Genomic DNA, 19,090 nt, shown 5'->3' with positions numbered 1-19,090 from the left:
TGAGCCTGCGCGTCCGGAGCCTGTGCTCCGCAACGGGAGAGGCCGCGACAGTGAGAGGCCCGCGTACCGCAAAAAAAAAAAAAAAAAAAAGTTCAAACCCAACTTCAACATCACCATCAACTTGGCCTCCAGACCCACCCCCAACGCGACCTGAAGCCAGGGACCTCTGGCCCACCTTCGCCTTGATGCAGGTGTCCAGGGCCGAGTTGCTGACAGCCAGCTGCATCTTGAGCTGCTCAGCCTCCCGCTTCTTCTCCTCCAGCTCCTTGGCCAGGTTGTCACGCTCCTTCCGCAGCACTGCTTTCTCCTCCAGGGCCAGCTGGGTCTGCCGGGCACATTCAGCCTGGAGCTTGGCCTCCCGGGCCTGGGCCTCCTTCTCCACCTTCTCCTTGGCCTCCTGACTGGCGCGCAGACCCTGTTCGGCCTCCAGCTTCTGGCGCTGGAGGTCCGAGTTCTCACGGGTCACACGCTCGATGCCAGCCCGCAAGCTCCGGGCCAGCTCCTCCACCTTGGAGCTCATGAGGGTGGGCATGTGGTCGCAGGTTCTCCGGATGGAGGCCAGTTCTGAGCCAATGGGATGGAACATATTGTAGCCCAGGCTGTCAAGGGAGCGCGGGATGATGGAGTCCCTCCAGAGGTTGCGCAGCTCCATCTCAAACTTGTCCTTGTCCAGCGGGAGGCAGAGGGCCTGCACCTTCTGCAGACGGTCCTCAGCCAGCTGTCTCTCCTGCTGTTGCTGCTCCTGGGCTTTGCTGCACTTGGCCAGCTGTTCCTCCATCACTCGCTTGCCCAACCCCAGACTGTCCTTGTCTTTGGTACATACCACCTTCTCCTTTGCCAGCTCCACCTCCAGTGTCTTGGCTTTCTGGTTCAGTGTGAGGGCCAAAGCTAAGGGTATAGGACCATAAGAGTCAGGAAGGTTGGGGGTTGCCAAGAGACTGGGTGGGGAGTCAGCCACCCTGCTCTCCACTGTCCATAATTGGAACCCTAACCCCAACCCTAAGCCACTCACCATCGCAGCTCTTGTTAGTTTCCTTGAGTTGTTCTTGGCATTGTTTCTCGCTCAAGATGATGGCAGCCATGTATCGCTGGTTGTTCATGTAGATCACCTGCCCAGATAAGACACAGGACAGAGCTCAGTCCGGCTCCTGTGGGACGCCCTGCCCCCAGCGCTGCCCAGATTCTCAGGGCTGGGGCCCCAGATTCAGCACCCAGGTGGTCTGTGTTGGCATAGTTCACAAGGACATGGCTTCTCTACAGGGGATGCGGGTCTGATCTTCAAAAGTTGTTATGATAATAGACAATGGAATACTACTCAGCCATAAAAAGAATGAAATTTTGCCATTTGCAGCCACATGGATGGACCTGGAGGGCATTATGCTAAGTGAAATAAGTTAGACAGAGAAAGACAAATATTGTATGATATCACTTATATGTGGAATCTAAAAAATACAACAAACTAGTGAATATAACAAAACAGAAGCAGACTCACAGATAAAGAACAAACTAGTGGTTACCAGTGGGGAGAGGGAAGAAGGGAGGGGGAATATAGGGGTAGGAAATTTTAAAAAGGGTATTATGGGATTGTATGAAGTCATGTGTGTGAAACTTTTGAAAACTGTAAAGCACTGTAGAATTTAAAGGATCTTTCATTCATTCAATTAAAAAAAAAGTTAAAAGAAACCCCACCTGGACTTCCCTGGTGGCGCAATGGTTAAGAATCCGCCTGCCAATGCATTGGACATGGGTTCAATTCCTGGTCTGGGAAGATCCCACATGCCGCATAGCAACTAAGCCTGTGCGCCACAACTGCTGAGCCTGTGCTCTAGAGCCCGAGAGCCACAACTACTGAGCTCACGTGCCACAGCTACTGAAGCCCATGCGCCTAGAGCCCGTGCTCCACAACAAGAGAAGCCACCACAATGAGAAGTCCTCACACTGCAACGAAGAGTAGCCCCCGCTGGCCGCAACTAGAGAAAAGCCCGTGCGCAGCAATGAAGACCCAACGCAGCCAAAATAAATAAATAAATAATTTAAAAAAAAAACCCACCTCTTTCCCTAGGCATTTTAGTCAACCAAGATAAAAAAAAAGTTATGATTAATACTATTTGGCAATAAAAAGGAACAAAGCACTGATATATTCTACAACTTGAATGAACCTTGAAAACATTTACGGCCAATTAAAAACGAATTTTGTCTGCGCTGTGTGGCTTGGGGGATCTTAATTCTCCAACCAGGGATTGAATCTGTGCCCTCGGCAGTGAAAGCGCTGAGTCCCAACCACTGGACCGCTACGGAATTCCCCCAAAAAACAGATTTTTGACAAGAATGGTGTTATGGGCTGGATTGTGTCCCCCACCCCAAATTCCCTTGTTGAAGCCCTGATTCTCGGGACCTCAGAACATAAATGTATTTGGAGACAGGGTCTTTAAAGAGGCAGTTAAGTTAAGATGAGGTCATTAGGGTGGGCCCTAATCCAATATGACTGGGGTCCTGATAAGAGGAAATCTGGACACCCAGACATGCACAGAGGGAAGATGATGTGAAGACACAGGGAGAAGACAGCCATCAACAGGCCAAGGAGAGAGACATGGAACAGATCCTGATGGGCGTGGGAAGGAAACAATTCCGCCAACATCTTGACCTTGTGCTTGTGCGAAAATAAGTTTCTGTTATTTAAGCCACCTGATTTGTGGTACTGTAAGACAGGCCTAGCAAACTAATACAGCTGCCAAGATCGTTTCACGGGAAAGAAGATTCTCTTCAACAAATGGTGCTGGCACAACTGGACAGCCACATACTAAGGAATGAATTTGGACCCCTACCTCACACCATATACAAAAATTAGCTCAAGATGGGTCCAAGACCTAAATGTAAGGGCTTAAGCTATAAAACTCCTTAGAAGAAAACAGGTGTTAACTCTGCATGACTTTGGATTTGGCAATCGTTTCTTAGATATGATACCAAAAGCACAAGCAACAAAAGAAAAAGCAGATAAATTGGCCTTAAAATTAAAAACTTTTGTGAGTGAAAGGACAACATTAAGAAAGGGAAAAAAACAACCCATAGATGGGGAAATATTTGCAAATCGTGTGTCTGATGATGAGAATAGTAACCAGAATATATAAAAGTAAACTCTTAGAAATTAATAATAAAAAACTACCCAACTGAAAAATAGGCAAAGCATCTGAATAGATATTTCTCCAGAGAAGATATATAAAAGGTCAATCAGCACATCAAAAGATGTTCATCATCTTCAGTCATCAGGAAATGCAAATGAAAACCATGATGAGATATCACCTCACAACCATTAGGATGGCTATAAATAAAACAAAAAACAAGAATGGACAAGTGTTGGTAAGGATGTGGAGAAGCAGAATTCTCAGGCAGTACTGATGGGAATGTAAAAATGGTGGAGCCACACTGGAAAGCAGTCTGGCAGTTTTTCAAAAAGTTAAACATAGAATTACACTATGACCCAGCAATTCCACTCCTAGGTGTATATATACCCAAGAGCAATGGAAGCATATGTTCACACTAAAACTTGCACACAAATATTCACAGCAGCACTAATCACAGTAGCTAAAAGGTAGAAACAGCTCAAGTGTTTCATCAACAGATGAATGGATAAAACGTGATCCATCCATACAGTGGAATATTATTCGACTATCAAAAGGAATGAAGCATTGACACATGCTACAATGTGGATGAACCTTGAAAACATCATGCTGAGGGTGAGAACCCAGACACAAAAGGTCATATAGTGCATGATTCCATTTAAATGAAATATCTAGAGTAAGTAAATCCACAGAAACATAAAGCAGATTTGTGTTTGTCAGAGGCTGGGTGAGGGGGAATGGGAAGTGACTGCTGATGGGGCTTCTCTTGGGGGTGATGAAAATGTTCTAAACTGAATTGTGCTGATGGTTGCCCAACTCTGTGAATGTACTAAAAATCATTGTTATGTACACTTTATTCTTTCATCTACACTTTTTAAAAATTATATACACTTAATTATTACTATTCTTTTTGGCCCCAGCGCACGGCATGCAGGATCTTAGTTCCCGGACCAGGGATCAAACCCGTGCCCCCTGCAGTGTCCCCTGCAGTGGAAGTGTGAGTCAGAACCACTAGACCGCCAGGTAAGCCTCTGTACTGTACACTTGAAATGGACCAATTGTATGGCATGTGAATTACATTTTAACTTTATAACTTTTTTGCCGGGGGGCGTTGGTATGCGGGCCTCTCACTTTTGTTTTTGTTTTTTTGTGGTACGCGGGCCTCTCACTGCTGTGGCCTCTCCCGTTGCGGAGCGCAGGCTCCGGACGCGCAGGCTCAGCGGCCATGGCTCACGGGCCCAGCCGCTCCGCGGCATGTGGGATCCTCCCAGACCGGGGCGCGAACCCGTGTCCCCTGCATCGGCAGGCGGACCCTCAACCACTGCGCCACCAGGGAAGCCCTATAACGTTTTTTATGTCTTTAAAACTTTGGAACAGAACGCTCTGCAAGGTATGAAGGGTGAAGAGGGTGTGCCTTTCTGTCACTTTTTGTCCTTACTCCTTTGGAAGCTGGCCCTGTCCTAATGACCTGGGCATGGGGGAGGACAGAAATAGCTCTGGAAGCTCCAGTGACATCTGTTTTCAAAAGCCTTAACTACAGAAAGGGAAGTTCTCAGGGTGTGAGTTGGCTCCAAAGATGAAGTGAGAAAGAGGTTTTCTTCCAGTTGGAGGAAATGGCTCCCAAAAATACAGAAGGATTTTTCTGCACAGGTTATCAGATGTCAAGATGATGAGAAGAATATTTACTTAGAACTAGTGCAATCTGACAATACAAAAAAAAAAGTATCTTCTCTTGTTAAGGAGTGTTCAGGTACATCTTTATGAAGTAATTCAGGAGCCTCTCCCTCACTTTCCAGTAGCCATGGTTGCCCTGGACTCAGAGGAAGAGAACTAATAGATTAGTGAACAAGTATAAACAATCCGAAGGGTTTTCTGGAATATTTGTTAGGACATAAAGCAAGGAAGCTCTCAAAGACTAGTGGAGTTCCGTCAAAAGACACAGGAGCCAGATTGCGGGTGTTCCTAGGGCCTATTTCAGGATAATTTGACCATCAAAGATTATTACGAATGCTGGATAAAGAAAAATCCATGAAAAAAGAAATCTCTCCCGCATGCATCCTGGGTGGAGGTGCTTCCTTGACCCAGGCAGAATGGGGCATACCCTAAAAAAACCACACTGAGTTAATCTCCCCTTTCTCTCCCAGGGTCTCAGAGCCAGAAATGCAACTGCATTTGCAGAGAATTTAAGAAAAAAAATCCATCTCATAGCACCACCAGGATCAGGGAAAGATCAAAATTCGTACTTGGTACTATCAGACATGTGGGGCTGCCGTGGCAGGGGTGGGGCTACTCCCCAGCATCAGTGCCCGCTTCCTGGGGGTCCTTGGAGAAAACCCTGAGGTTCCAGGCCAGAGGAATTTGTCAACTTGGTGGCGGGGGGTGGGGGGGCGAAGCTACGATTTTCAAAATTTAAAGTTGTAAAGAGGCAGATTCTTAGATTCCTAATATTCTATGATGGGGCCGTCCGGGATTCGGAGATGCGTGTGAGTGTCTAAAACTTTATGATAAAAACAAAAACAAACAACAAATAAGGGATTTCCCTGGCGGTCCAGTGGTTAAGACCCTGCGCTTCCGCTGCATGGGGCATGGGTTCCATCCCTGGTGGGGGAACTAAGATCCCGGCGCAGCACTGCCAAACATGAAAAACAAAAACCAAAAAACAAAAGAATAAAACTTTATGATCCTGGGATTCCTAATGGCTCCTGGACCGGAAGGCCATGCGTGTCCTGAAAGATCCGAAAGGGCCAATTCCCAGGAACTGAGAAGTCTGAGGGGGCTGCCCTTGTCAGGGGTGGGGAGGATTTGAGGGGGTACATGGTCCAGCCCTGTGGTGTGAGGGGGGGACTTGCCTCATTTGGGGGTCTGAGGGGGACTCACCTTATTCTGAGGATCTAAGGGGGACCTTCCCTGTCCTGGGGGAATGAGATGGGGAGACCTCACCCTTGCCTGGGCAGTTCTGAGGGGAGCTGTGCACATCCTTCCTGCCCAGAGGCAGGGGCTGGGTGATCTGAAGCCCCAGTAAAGGCCTTTTCTTTTCACGGTCCCCTGCCCCAAACAGCCCAGACACCTCCTGTGGGAGAAAGAGAGCCTGCCCTTCCCCTACCCACCCCTTCTCTCACCCCATTCCAGCCAAAGCCTGAGGAGGCACCATCTCCTTAGTGTCTCCCAGGAACGGGACCTCCTCAGAGGAATCGTGTATGTGTGAGAACACAGGGGATCTTGTTGAGTGCGTTTGACAGGAGTTGGGGGTACAAGGGGGGACGACAGTCTCCACGAGACCCAGGGTTGCCTGTTTCTGCTCCCGGCTGCCCCCCGCCCCGCAACAAGCCACCTCTTCTCTTAGGCCTCCACTTCCCCTCTGCAAAAGGGTTTTAAAACTTCTCCCTACCTCCTGGGATTCAATGAAGAGATACTATTTCCTAAGCGGACATCCAGCCTCAGGCAAACCTGAGCCGTTCACACTAATTACTAAGAACCCAACACTCTGAGCGTTTATTAAGCCAGCTGTTATTTGCAGCTAGTGTGTGCTGGTACATTCCGGGTGCCTTATACACATTAAGCCACGGGCCTAGGTCTGATAACAGACCGGATGCCCAGTTCAACTTGAATTCCAGATAGACCACAAATCATATTTTAGTCTCAGTGCGTCCCAAATATTGCATGAGATATACAGACAAAATACGCATTGCTCCTCTACGTGGGCCCGGCACGCAAAATGTAGGGTCTGTGACTGTCCCCGTCTCATGAACGAGGAAAGTGAAACTCAGAGAGGTGAGGTGACCAGCCCGGGGTTCCCCGGGACGAGTGTCCGGTCTGTGGACTTACCCGGTCGGCCTGACACTGGCGGAAGCTGGCGTTGATTCGGTCCAGGTCGCGGCGCGCGTTTAGCAGCATCTGCATGATGGCATCCTTGGCACGGGAGGTGAGGTTGAGCTCCTTGGACAGGTTGGCCTGGGAGGCTGTGAGCCCCACCACCTGGCCGTAGAGGCCGTCAGCCCGGCGCTCGGTGGCTTGCAGATTGGATTCGGTACTCACGTGCGCGTTGCCGTAGACCATAAAGAGGACAAGGCCCAGGATGATGAGGAATTGGATGAGCGAGACAAAGAGGAAAAAATAGCGCAGATAGTACCAGCAGCCCCTCGGGCTGCCCCCTGCCCGTGAATAGGACCCCCCGTGCTCCATTGCCAAGCCCATCTCCTCCCAGCTTCTGCCCGGTGCACCGGCACTGCTCTGCTGGCTGGTCTGCTCTGGGTGGTGGCTTCTGCCCCTTCTAGACCTTGCCACGGCAGGGGGGAGGGGGGAAGTGTTTATATTACTCCTCTTAATACTTCCTTTGCCTGGCTCCTTCCTGGCCAGGAGGAAACGGGGGCTGTGGGTTATCACAACACTCCCACCCGGGCTGTGAAGGGAAGGGGGGAGGGCACCAAGTCACGTCTGGGCCTCTCTGATTAACACTGGGTGGGGCACCGGCTAGGTGACCAGGCGTCCTTGGCCTTGCTGAGCCTCAGTTTCCCCACCTGCCCTTGCTTTGTGCCCAGAGCTAGTCTCACCTGCCTATGACCTCATGTCAACATCCCCATCGTTGGGAGGAGGATACCGAGACGAAGGGAGGAGAAAGGACCGCCTGGGTGTCTCACACGGGTCGTTCACAGAGCTGGACTCACCTCCCCTCAGGGAGGGCTGGCTACAGATGTGTGCTCATCTTACATGGCAGTGCTGATTACAGGAGCTAAATTGTGCGGAGCGCTTAGCTGAGGGCCAGGCACACAGTAGGTGCTCAGTAATTGGCACAGGAAGGCCTCTCAGAGGGCTGACGGGTGGATGGCGGTGGCGCGGGTTCCCCTAGCTGTCATCCCACCCAATGCCCGGCTCATGTAGGCGCCTAGTAAAGCACAAGCAGCGGTGAACCTGGGGCCAGGGTGAGCTTGAGTGAGGGGCTTCTCCTGTCTGTGTCTCAGTTTTCCCCTCTGTGAGATGAGGTGGGCACAGTACCAGGTCCCAGGGCCCGGGAGGGGGCTGGGAGAAATGATTTGCCGTTGCTATTATTACTACCATTTCCTGCTGGAAACCTCCTCTTGGGGCTCTGTGAGATGGTGAAGGGGTAGCGCCTGATAGAGAGGCTCAAGCTTCACTGTGGGTCACCCCCAGGTGGGCAAGGAAGGGATTTCGGGACCAAGAAGCAAAGAAGGATTCTGGGCATACCCTCCTACCCGTCCCCCCAGATCCAGGAGCTCCAGGGAAAACCCCTATGCTGGGTGATGCCAGAGGCCCCACCAAGAGCCCCAGGCCTGGCGGTGAGGGGTTCTCAGTCTTGGAGAGACAGAGTGGGACACAGCCCCTAGCCCCATGGGGTCAAGGCTGACAGGAGGGAGGGACAGGGTCCGAGGGGAACGGGGCAAGGGGATGGAAAGGAGGCTGGACCATGGGTGGGGGACGATAACACAGTTGCTGTCCACTCCCTGTGGGGGGCACAGCAGGCTGAAGGCGGTGGCATGGGGACCCATCCCCCTATCAGCCAGGGTAGTGGAGTGGGGGGTAGTTGAGCGGGGAGGGGTCCTCCAGGGTGGTGTTCATCAAGGAGGTGGGAGTTGGGTCGGGAAGGAGGAAGTTCCCAGGGATGGGCAGGAAACCCCTGTCTGACCTTTGGCCTTTGCAGCTACCCATTGATTCCTGATTCCGGACCCTTCCCAGCCACTACTGGGAGGGAGGAGGGTTGGGGGCTGCAAGTGGTGCCCAACCAGCTATTTCTCTAGGTTGGTCAGGCCCACCCAGAGTCCCCTGGAGCAGGGTGGGAGGAGGACATCTCCCATCTGCATTAATGGGGAGTCATGTAGGCAGAGTCAATACATGGTTTCAATGCAGGCCTCTGGAGTTAAGTTCTGGCTGGGCCACCTACCGCTGTGAGACCTGGGACAAGTGACTTCTCCTCGAGCCTCAGTTTTCTCCTGTCTAGAGTGGAGGCAACAGAGCCAGTTGTGAAACACTTGCCACAGTGCCTGGCACACAGTCAACCTTAATAAATGGTGGTATTTTTTTAAGGTGGGGCTGGATCATGTGCAGCCTCTGATGTGAGGCTGGGGAAGTGAGACACAGGGGAGGGACACTGTCCCAGCTGCTGTTGCCCTGGGCCTGTGGGATCACCAGGGGAAAGGGGGCATGACAGGGGTAGAGCCTGGGTGACAAGGGTCCAGTTGAGAGCTCAGGCACGTGGGCAGTGCTTAGGCCAATGCCAGGAGGTGTGACAGTCTTGGTGTGAACTTAAGATTTTGGCTATTTTTCACTGTATATTGAAGATGTTGCACATATGTATGTATGAACATGGTATCTGTTGTCAAGGGAAAAGAAAGGCAACCATAAACTCCTAGAAAACAAAAAAGCCACTCCAGACCTGATGTGCTACAATTTTGAACAACTGTCACAGTGTAAGAACAAGAGTTTTCAATATACACACTAATGTCTTTTGTACCAAGCTCAAAAATAACATTCTTTTTGGCAATTTGATCTCACAACTTTGATTTGTAATGTTTCTTTTTCCAATAATTTGTTCTAAAAGCTAGATTTTTTTTAAATGGAAAAGGTAATGATGAAACTTCCTCTTTTTGGTCAACATTATGACTTTGAGATTGTTGATTCCTTTTGACCACTGTTTAGGTTTTCAGCACATTCATTACCATAATAATTACCAATGGGCACTTAGACTGTTTCTAAATTTTTTGTTTCAATGAACAAAATAAGACTTGATATCAAATCTCCACAAGTGAAATGGCTGGGTCCTAAAGCAATAACATTTTACATTTTGACAGCTGTCATCAATTTGTCCTCCAAAGAGTTTGTTTCCATTGACACTCCTGCCAGCAGAGTCTAAAATTTCTAAAAACAGACTCTCTGAACACGTTCTGCCTGAATTCCTGGCCAGAAAATTCCAGAGGGAGGAGGTGAGCAACTGGTCCTCGAATTCACATGAGGTCAAATGCATCGAATGATGTGAGCGTTTGGTTTTTCCCTGAAAACCATTTGTCATAGTCACAGGAAATTTTGTGCATGAATCTCTCTGAATTCCCTTGGAGGGTCATCATAAAACCTGACTTCGATTTTAATTATTTTTTTCTAAATTAAAAACAATCCATTTGGTTTCATTTGATTGTTTGGGCAGAGACGGGAAGACTGTCATGAGGAAGTCAGCTCTGTGTCACTCTGAAGACCGACACTGAAGTTCTCAAGGAGACACGAAGCTTTTAAAAACTCTCACAGAACTTCAGGAAGGTTCTGGAGGAAGCGATATTTCTGGCGAAGAAAAATTTCAGCAAAGTTCAGAAAACCCTCCACTTTTATGCCAGCGTGTTTGGGTTTTGGTAAAATGCAAAGGAAATTAAGTTTTGGGCTTTTGGAGTTGACAGAGGAGGCAAGGAGAGAGCCCTTTGTGGGGAGGAAGAGCCTGTCCTCTCCGGGCATCCGTGTTCCTTGCTGAAAAAAGGTGACCCACTTTCTTACCTGGTACTGGGGGCCAACAAGGTCAGGCTGCTGCTGTCCCCAGTGCCCTCCACCCAGCTTGTGCCAGGCTTCCCCTTTCCACCCCCCATCCCACACACTCCTGTTTTTGTAGCCACGGAGGGACCCCGGGGCGACCATGAATAGGGGAGGCGGGGCAGGGACCTGGGAGAGTGTGCTGGGGAGAAGGTGGAGGCACAGAGGTAAAGACTCGGAGACAGAGGGACAGACAGAGACTTTGAGTGGTAACTGGACAGGTGGAGACAGGGAGGCACAACAGAGCAAGGGCAGGCTGGGGGCTGGCCCTGTGGGGAGGGAGGCAGGTGGGGTCTGGAAGGCAAGGCAGCTGGGGGATTCTCCGTTCTGGCCAGGGAACCAGATCTGATAGTACCCTTCCTGCTCACACATCTCCCATGGCTCCCCATTTCCCTGGAGCTGATTTTCAGGGATCTGGCAGGTATGGCCAAGGTGAAGCTAGCAGAATAAGTGACTAGTAATGATAATATTTTAGGTCCCATTTACAGCCCTGAGCCCAGCCTTTTGTGTGCATCAGCCCTGGACCCCACAGTGAGGGGTCTGAAGTCCCCGGGGCCCCAGACAAGGCAAGGCCAGTCTCAAGCCCTAGCTGACTCCAGAAGGAGAAGCTGTTTCCTGCTCACTTCTGGATTTATGCCAGAGTTGCAGGGGGAGGGGGGGTGTCTCAGACCCATCTTCCCAGCCTCTCAAGTTCTGGACCGTCAGCCAGCAGCAACCAGGTCTGCAGACTGGCGTGACCCCTGGTGGCCAGCAACGGAACAAAGCAGTTAGACTCTCATCCCTCCCCTCAGCCTCACCTCCTCCTTTGGGCGGGGCCCAAAGGCCAATTCCCCCCACACCCCAAGTTGGTCCTCTCTCAGTAAAGGCCCTGATCAGGCACCGCCAAGCCACCTCCAAGGTGGGTGGGGGGATAATGAGCAGCACTGGCTGAGGGGAGGGATCAGAGTTTTAAGGGCTGCTCTTCCCCTCCTTACACCAGCCTCTTCAGAAATTTTTCAAAACAAATTTTAATTATTTTAAGGGTAATACATGCACATGATTGTTTTTTCTTTTTCTTTTTTTGATTTTTAAAATGCAAACTTTACAAAAACGTATACAGAGGAACACGAGACTGCTTCCCCCGCCGATCCCCAGATCCCTGATTCCTTTTCCAGAGGCCACAGCTGTGACCAGTGTTTCCTTCGGAGATATTTGGATAAAAGTTTCCCCCAGTCCCGAATTTTAAAAGACGTACACAAATTATTGCTCTCCTGCTTTTTACATTCATGCATCTCGGAGAAGATCAACTTTGGCCTTTTTAACAGTCTCATAGGGGGAATTCCCTGGTTGTCCAGTGGTTAGGACTTTGTACTTTCACTGCTGAGGGCGCAGGTTCAATCCCTGGTCAGGCAACTGAGATCTGCAAGCCGGGCAGCTTGGCCAAAAACGAAAAATAAAAAATCCCACACAAACCAGTTGTATAGCATTCCATGGTGTGGATGGATGGATACTCATTTAAACAGTCCCCAACTGATGGACACTGAGGTTGTTTCCAAGTTTTTGCAATTACCAAGAATGTGGTAATAATGTCTTCATTTCTCCTCTCCCCCACCCTCATCGTTTTAAAAGTAAACTTTTAATTTTGGAACACGTTTAGATTTACAGAAACTTTGCAGAGATAATACAGAGAGTTTCTGAATAGCCCTCATGCAGCTTCTTCCAATTTCTTTGTCAAAACTAAGAAATTAATCTTCGTACATTACTATTAGCTAAACTCTAGACTTTACTTGATTTCCTCACTAAGTGTCCTTCTGTTCCAGGATCCAACACAGGATTCTCCACTGCATTCAGTCCATCATTCTGTATACATTTAAATATGGTTGTAGATTAAAATTTTTTTTTAATTAAAATAATATGGTTGCAGAAAAATTGCCTGAAGAGGAGTTGATGGGTCAAACAATATGTGCACTTTTAATTTTGAGAGATTCTGGAAAATTGCCCTCCCAAGTGGTTGTACCAATGAGCAGTCCCATCATCAGTGTGTGGGACTGCTTGCTTCCCATCAGCAGTGCCAACACAACGTATTCACAAACTTTTAATTTGATTTTTTTTTTTTTTTTTTTGCGTTACGCGGGCCTCTCACTGTTGTGGCCTCTCCCGTTGCGGAGCACAGGCTCCGGACGCACAGGCTCAGCGGCCATGGCTCACGGGCCCAGCCGCTCCGCGGCATGTGGGATCTTCCCGGACCGGGGCACGAACCCGTGTCCCCTGCATCGGCAGGTGGACTCTCAACCACTGCGCCACCAGGGAAGCCCTTAATTTGTTTTTATTTTTGTCTTTGACAAACTAAAGGGTAGAAAACGGTATCACATTTTTTTCAGTTTGCATTTCTTCTCTAGCAGTGAGATCGGGCCCCTTTTTCATATATTTCTATGAACAGGCTGCCCATGTTCTTTGCCCATTTTCTACCGAGTTATTTTTTGAAAAATTAATGTAGAATAGATCCTTACATAATAAGGAACGTAGTTTATTCCTGGATATAAAAAATTATCTGAAATGGATCTTTCTTTTCTTCGAAAGGATTTTCTACCCAGTTGTTTAGATATAGGAAAGTTTCCATTAATTCTCTTGGGTTTTCTATATATAGTCATACCAACAGCAGATAATATTATTAGGTTGATTGTTTCTGAGGCATTCCTGCCAAAAATGCCAATTAATCATGAGGAAACATCACAAAAACCCAAACTCAGACACCACAAAATGACTCGCTTGGGCTTTTTAAAAAATGCTAGTGTCATGAAAGACAAAGACAGATTGAGGAATGTTCCAGATTAATACAATGTGTAAGCCAGGATACTCTTTTGTTACAAAGGACATTATCAGAACAGTTGGCAAAATCTGATTACGGTCTGGAAATTAGAAGCTAAGTGTCCATCGATACATGAATGGATAAAGAAGATGTTATATATATATATATACACACACACACACACACACACAATGGAATATTACTCATAATATTCTCATAAAAAAGACATCTTGCCATTTCAACAACATGGATGGATCTAGAGGGTATTATGTTAACTGAAATAAGTCAGGCTGAGAAAGACAAATACCGTAAAAGCTCACTTACATGCAATTGTTGCTATTTTGATGAGCTTTTCAGAATTTTTCTCATTTGATCCATTAGTATGGCGAATTTTATTACCAGACTTCCAAATATTGAACCATCTCTGCACCTCAGGCATAAGTCACTTTGTTATGGTGTATCTTAAAAATGTGTTACTTGGTTCTCTGCTAAAATTCCATTTGGGAGTTTTGTACCCTCTTCATAGGGAGAGGGGTCTGTAGTTTTCCTATTGTGCCATTTTTGTCAGCTTTTGGTGTCAAGGATATGCTGGCTCTCACCATTCCAATCACTCATTTTACAGGCAAAGTAAACTGAGGACCAGAGAGAAGTAACCCCTTCAGGTCACTCCCAGGTCAGGGCTGGACCCTAAGTCCTCACGTCTGTGGGATGAGGGCAACACTGTCCTTGCCCTTAGAGGGGACTTAAGTCCTAGCTCTGCACTATCTCACCTTGTGACCAAATGGACCTCAATTTCCCCATCTGCAAAATAAGCACTAGATGGTCAAGGAAAGAGGGTCGGGTCTTCTTTCTGCAGTTTCCGTTCAGGGAGGCTGTCGGTCGAAAGCTGAGCGTTGCTGGGTGTCGACTGAGCATCTCATCCAGCGTGGGTACCTCTGTAAGTGTCCCAGCAGGGCCCCCAGTGTCTGTCCTCCTGGCCTCGAGCCCTGATCCAGCTGGGGTCTGACTCACCCTCTTGCGCGCCGCGCTGGTCGCCTGCAACCCCCGGAGGTTCCCGGGCGAGAGCGCGAGCGGGGGCTGGGCCGAGGTCGGGACCCGGAGCGGGTCCGGGGGTGTGGCACTCTGCGCTGGGGGCCCGTCTGGGCTTCCAGGGCGTAACTGCCGGGAAGGAGGGAGGGTCCCGTCAGCACCTTCCCCAGAGCCGGTCAGCACCGGTCAGCCCGTCAGCACCTTCTCCAGAGACCCTCCAGCATTCTTCCGCCTTTCCTGGGAACGCCCCCTCCCCAGAGATCCCATGCTCCAGGATCCCTCATCCCTTCTCCACCCCTGGCCATTTCCAGGACCCGCCCCCCCGCCATGGACTCCCAGCCTTTTCCCCAGAAGCTCCGCCTCCAGGCCCCCGGCCCCTCACTCGATAATCGATTTTTCTTGCATCCTCCACTTGCACTCCCCGCCTTCCCTGGAGCCCCCAATATGCGCCCGACCCCAGGGACCCATGCCTCCAGAGTGCCAGCGCTAACGTGGGGGATTCCCGTCCCCAAAGAGCGCCTCCCCCGCCCCCCAGGTTCTAACTCCTGACCTTTACTTTGACTCTCCACAAGCTCCCGCCCACATGGGCAGGGGCATGGGCTCGCTCTCCCCCGACCCTTCCGGCCCACCCCTTACTTACACGTGCTCGCGCAGCGCCGCCTCTCGGGCTGCGCAGGCTTCACCCTCGGCCTCCGCCGCGCTCGCGCGCCGCTGCACCGCGTCCAGCCGCTGCGCAGACTCCGTGGCCGCCGCCTCCCAGCGCGCCAGGGCTTCTGCGAGCGCAGGGGGCAGGATCAGGCTGGAGACCAGGCTCCTGCCCCTCGCACACCAGCTCCGAATTCATAGTCTGCCTACTATTTGCGTGGTTTGTTTTATTTGAATTAAGTTTGTGTGCTGTTTGCCTGACCTTTACGTGTCGTTTGCATAGCTTTTCATAGGTTTACATTACTTTTGGGAGTCTCTACACGGCGTGTACATATTTTGTTGTATTTGCATTGTTTTCTGACATTCGCATGACCTTTGCGTATTATGTGCATTTCTTTCACAAGTTTTCGCGTTCGTCTGCTTTATGTTTGCACCTGTACGTGTCATTTGCGTAGCTGGAAACCTTCTAGGCTCCTCCCACCTCTAGCCCTGCCCACCACTTTGCACACCAACACACCTGTCAGCGCCCCGTTCTCAGCTCCCATCTGGGTCCCCTGAGCCTTGGCCTCGTCCATCTCAGTCTTCAGTGTCATCAGTTGGGTCTGAAGCCGACCCTGCGGAGTGGAGGGGAAGTGAGGGGGAGAGGGGGGAGGGGAGGAGTGAATTGGCCCCGCCCTTTCTAGGGGAGAGTGAGACTACACTGGTGTTCCTTGAGCTTTATTTGGACCTTTGGGGTCCTGTAGTTATAAAACACAGAAGTGGCCTCTGAAGTCTGCGGTACCGAGTAGTGACAGGTGCCTGCGCGGAAGGAGATCTCTGTCCAGGTCAACCGGCCCCTACTCCAGGCCAACTAGATGTAGAAAAGGTTTAGCTCTGCCGACAGGATCTGGTTCCCATCCTAGCTATATCTAGACTCGCGGACTGGGGTTTCAGACCAGCACAAGCCAATTTGGTGGTTGACAATTGGGTTTCTAGGGTATATACTTAGTCACCTCTGTGAGACCGTTACAGTTGAAGTGGAAAATGGGGTTTTTCTTTCCTACTAACAAGCCGGGAAAACAAAGGAATGAGTGAATGGCTATAGAAACAGCAAAAGCAGGCCTATAAAAGTTAAGCAATCCTAGTTTCACTTTAACTGTTACTAATCTGTAGTGCATGCAACTAGAATTGTCCTACACAAAGCTAATTCCTTAATCACTTTCTGACTCTATGTGAATTATATCCTGCACCTGGCATTCTTTTCTCCCACACTCCCTTGTAACACTCCCTTGTAGCTTTCTTCATTTCAGAGAGAAGGTCACCAGTGATAATCTTGGAGATGACCAGACCCAGTTATGGAGCTGTCTGATGTCAGCTGTGGCCGTTTTGAAATTTCCCAGAAGAAAGAAGAATGCAAGTCCATCACTGCCTTGATCCTTATCACCTACCCCAGACTACAAGCCCTGACTATAAGACTTCTCCCTATACCCCCAGAGAGGGGGGCACAGTTTTTTTGAGGTGCTAGCCTGCTGTGTTCCCTCTTTGCCTGGCAAAGAAATAAAGCTACTCTTTCTATTTCCTCCAAAACTCTGTCTCCGTATTTCTATTTGGTACCGGTATACAGAGGCCGAGATTTCGGCAACAAGACATTCTGCAAAACCACTGGCCTGGCTTCCTCAGAGAATCCTTCATCAAGAGGCAGAGACAGAATTTGAACCCAGTGCAGGCTGCTCTTAACCTCGGCTGCCCCAGGCCTTTCCCTTAGGCAGTCAGGAAAGGTGTAGTGATGAATTTTCGAAAGGCATGAATTTTCAAAAATTCATCCACTGCCCAACCTCTGCTGCGCCTGGGACACAGGGGTACACAGTAGTTACTCAATAAACGTGAATGCTTGGGACTTTGAGGATGATTCTTCTGCGAGGCCCAGGGCTGGGAAGGGTTAAGGAAGAGTTTGAAGGGGGTGGCAGGAGGAAAAGGGAGGACCTGGCTGGTACCTCCCCCAAGAGGCCAACTTTAGCCTCCTAATTACAGGTGACATGAATGTCCCTCTCTCGAAATAGGGCTGCTGTATACTGGCTGGGAGGTGGGATGTTGAGTGGGTACCTAGGGGGAGGGTTAGCACAGGGCCTCCCCAGGTGGGCTTAGGGGTCTGAGGCTTCCCTAGCCTCCACCAGTGATCTGGCAAATAGCAGAGGACAGTGACACCTTCTTGGTCAGAAGGTAGACTCAAGGCTGAACTGGCATTGTAGGAGTTGGAAGGAATTACGTGTGTATTCTTTTTTTTTTTGTGGTACGCGGGCCTCTCACTGCTGTGGCCTCTCCCGCTGCGGAGCACAGGCTCCGGACGCGCAGGCCCAGTGGTCATGGCTCACGGGCCCAGCCGCTTCGCGGCACGTGGGATCCTCCCGGACCGGGGCTCGAACCCGTGTCCCCTGCATCGGCAGGCGGACCCTCAACCACTGCGCCACCAGGGAAGCCCTACGTGTGTATTCTTATTTGCCTCCCTCAATTGAAGAATGGCAGAAACCAAGGCACAGGGCGGGGGGGGGGGAGCCCCAGGGATGTGTGTGCACCCTCTACCCCCCATATTCTGGATTCCCCAGCCCCCCACCCTGCCCACCTACCTGGAGGCCCTCACAGTCCCTTAGGGCCTCCTCCAGCTCCTGTCGGACACCCTCGGCCTGGTTCAGCTGCCTGGTCAGGGCCTCCTCGCGCTGGGCAGCCTCTGCCAGCCGGCGCCGAAGTTCCTCGACCTCGGGCTCCAGGTCTCCAGGCGGCGCCGTGGTGTTGGCCCCAGGCTCTGGGCAGCGAGGCCTCCGGGAGGCCGAGGCGGCCAGATTCCAGGCCAGCAGGGCTGCTCCAGCCGCCACCGCTGCCAGGACCACCGCGGCCCCACACAGGGCGAACACTCGCCAGGCGCGCCCTGGCTCCGGCCCCGGCTCGGCCATGTCGCCGTCCACAGCTCTGGCCCCAGACGGCCACGAGCATTTAATTGGCACCTTGGGGCGCCAGGGACACCCACGGTTCCGCCCTGCCTGGCGGTGGCTTCGAGTTTGTTGGGAGGGGCTGGACCCACGCCAGGGGCCAGCCCAGCCTAGTGGAGCCCAGGACAGGACTGGGGGGTCCTGGATTCCAGTCTGGCATCTGCACCCCACGTGACCCTCTGAGCCTCAGTTTCCCCCTCTGTGAAGTGGAGATGACAGTAGCTCCTGCCCCGTAGGGCTTTGTGGGAATCACTTGAGCACATCTGCGCAAAGCACCCATTTGCACAGGGGGTGCTTGGCGAGGGTCTGGGGGTATACTGTCCCCATTCAGTTCATGGAAAGACCAAGCCTAGAAGACAGGAGGCTACTCGAGCACTTGAGGTCGGCCTGGCTCAGGCTGCCACACTTTTTGTGACTGGCTGTGAGGACCAGAGGGTAGACGCAAGGGTGGATCCGTCCCATCTCCCTGCCCGTTCTCCACTAGGCCACCAGGGGACGATCTTACAACGTGAATCAGATCCAGGGGAGTTCACACCGTTCCCCAGACTTCCCTCTGAGTCAAATCCTCCTCCTCCCCCTCCGCCCTCTTTCCCCTTATCCCCTCTTGGCCCTCCTCCTCCATTTCCACCTCCCTTTCCTCCTCCTCTTCCTCCACCCTACTCCCCCCCTTTTTCTCTTCCCCCTCTATCTCCCCATCTTACCCTTCCCCCTCCTCTTCTTCCCCAGCAAGGCCCCTAGCAGGTCTTTGATGTCACTTCCTGCTCTTAGCTCCCTCCAGCCCTCCTCAGCGCTTTTCAGGCCAGCGCATTCCCACCCCAGGGCTGCCTGAGAGCCCTCTCCTCCCTCTTTGCTCAGTTAACAGTTCCTACCAGCTCTCCCCTGTCCACCTGAGTGTCTCCTCCTCCAGAACTCTCCCCCTTCCCCACTAACTCAGGCCCCTTTTGATCAGCTCTCTCAGCTCTGCTGTCATTTTACCTGTGTTTGATTCCTGGCTGCCTCCGCCATCAGACTGGGTGAGCCCC

General features: G+C 50.9%; 2 protein-coding genes across 2 annotated transcripts in view; both read right to left on the bottom strand.

Moving 5' to 3' along the window:
• The window catches only part of PLVAP (plasmalemma vesicle associated protein), a 14,791-nt gene extending 7,420 nt beyond the window's left edge, over positions 1-7,371 (bottom strand). The window contains exons 1-3 of the mRNA XM_007116888.4: positions 6,945-7,371; positions 1,013-1,109; positions 176-888 (exon numbers count right to left, since the gene is read on the bottom strand). Coding sequence (XP_007116950.1) covers positions 176-888; positions 1,013-1,109; positions 6,945-7,313 — 1,179 coding nt within the window. The 5' untranslated portion in view covers positions 7,314-7,371. The remainder of the gene's footprint in view (positions 1-175; positions 889-1,012; positions 1,110-6,944) is intronic.
• A 6,244-nt stretch (positions 7,372-13,615) lies between these two features.
• On the bottom strand, positions 13,616-18,032 carry CCDC194 (coiled-coil domain containing 194). Its single transcript, XM_055082018.1, has 4 exons — positions 17,709-18,032; positions 15,623-15,719; positions 15,101-15,233; positions 13,616-14,589 (listed from the first exon to the last, which is right to left on the bottom strand). The coding sequence occupies exons 1-4, from the start codon at positions 18,030-18,032 to the stop codon at positions 14,439-14,441; spliced, it is 705 nt and encodes a 234-aa protein (XP_054937993.1). The 3' UTR covers positions 13,616-14,438.
• Positions 18,033-19,090: the final 1,058 nt, after the last annotated feature.

The sequence above is a fragment of the Physeter macrocephalus genome, unplaced genomic scaffold (genome assembly GCF_002837175.3).
Source record: "Physeter macrocephalus isolate SW-GA unplaced genomic scaffold, ASM283717v5 random_4, whole genome shotgun sequence".
In the NCBI taxonomy this organism is placed as follows: Eukaryota; Metazoa; Chordata; class Mammalia; order Artiodactyla; family Physeteridae; genus Physeter; species Physeter macrocephalus.
Note: the sequence above shows the minus strand (reverse complement) of the source record. Positions and strands in the feature narration are given on the sequence as shown.

What these genes read in the sequence shown, in the direction of transcription:
- CCDC194 (XM_055082018.1), bottom strand. Translation starts at nt 18,032, where the DNA reads ATGGCCGAGCCGGGGCCGGAGCCAGGGCGCGCCTGGCGAGTGTTCGCC. An exon ending in GGGACTGTGAGGGCCTCCAG is followed by an intron (nt 15,720 to 17,708) that starts GTAGGTGGGCAG and finishes TCCACTCCGCAG; the next exon opens with GGTCGGCTTCAGACCCAACT. An exon ending in TGAGAACGGGGCGCTGACAG is followed by an intron (nt 15,234 to 15,622) that starts GTGTGTTGGTGT and finishes CTGCGCTCGCAG; the next exon opens with AAGCCCTGGCGCGCTGGGAG.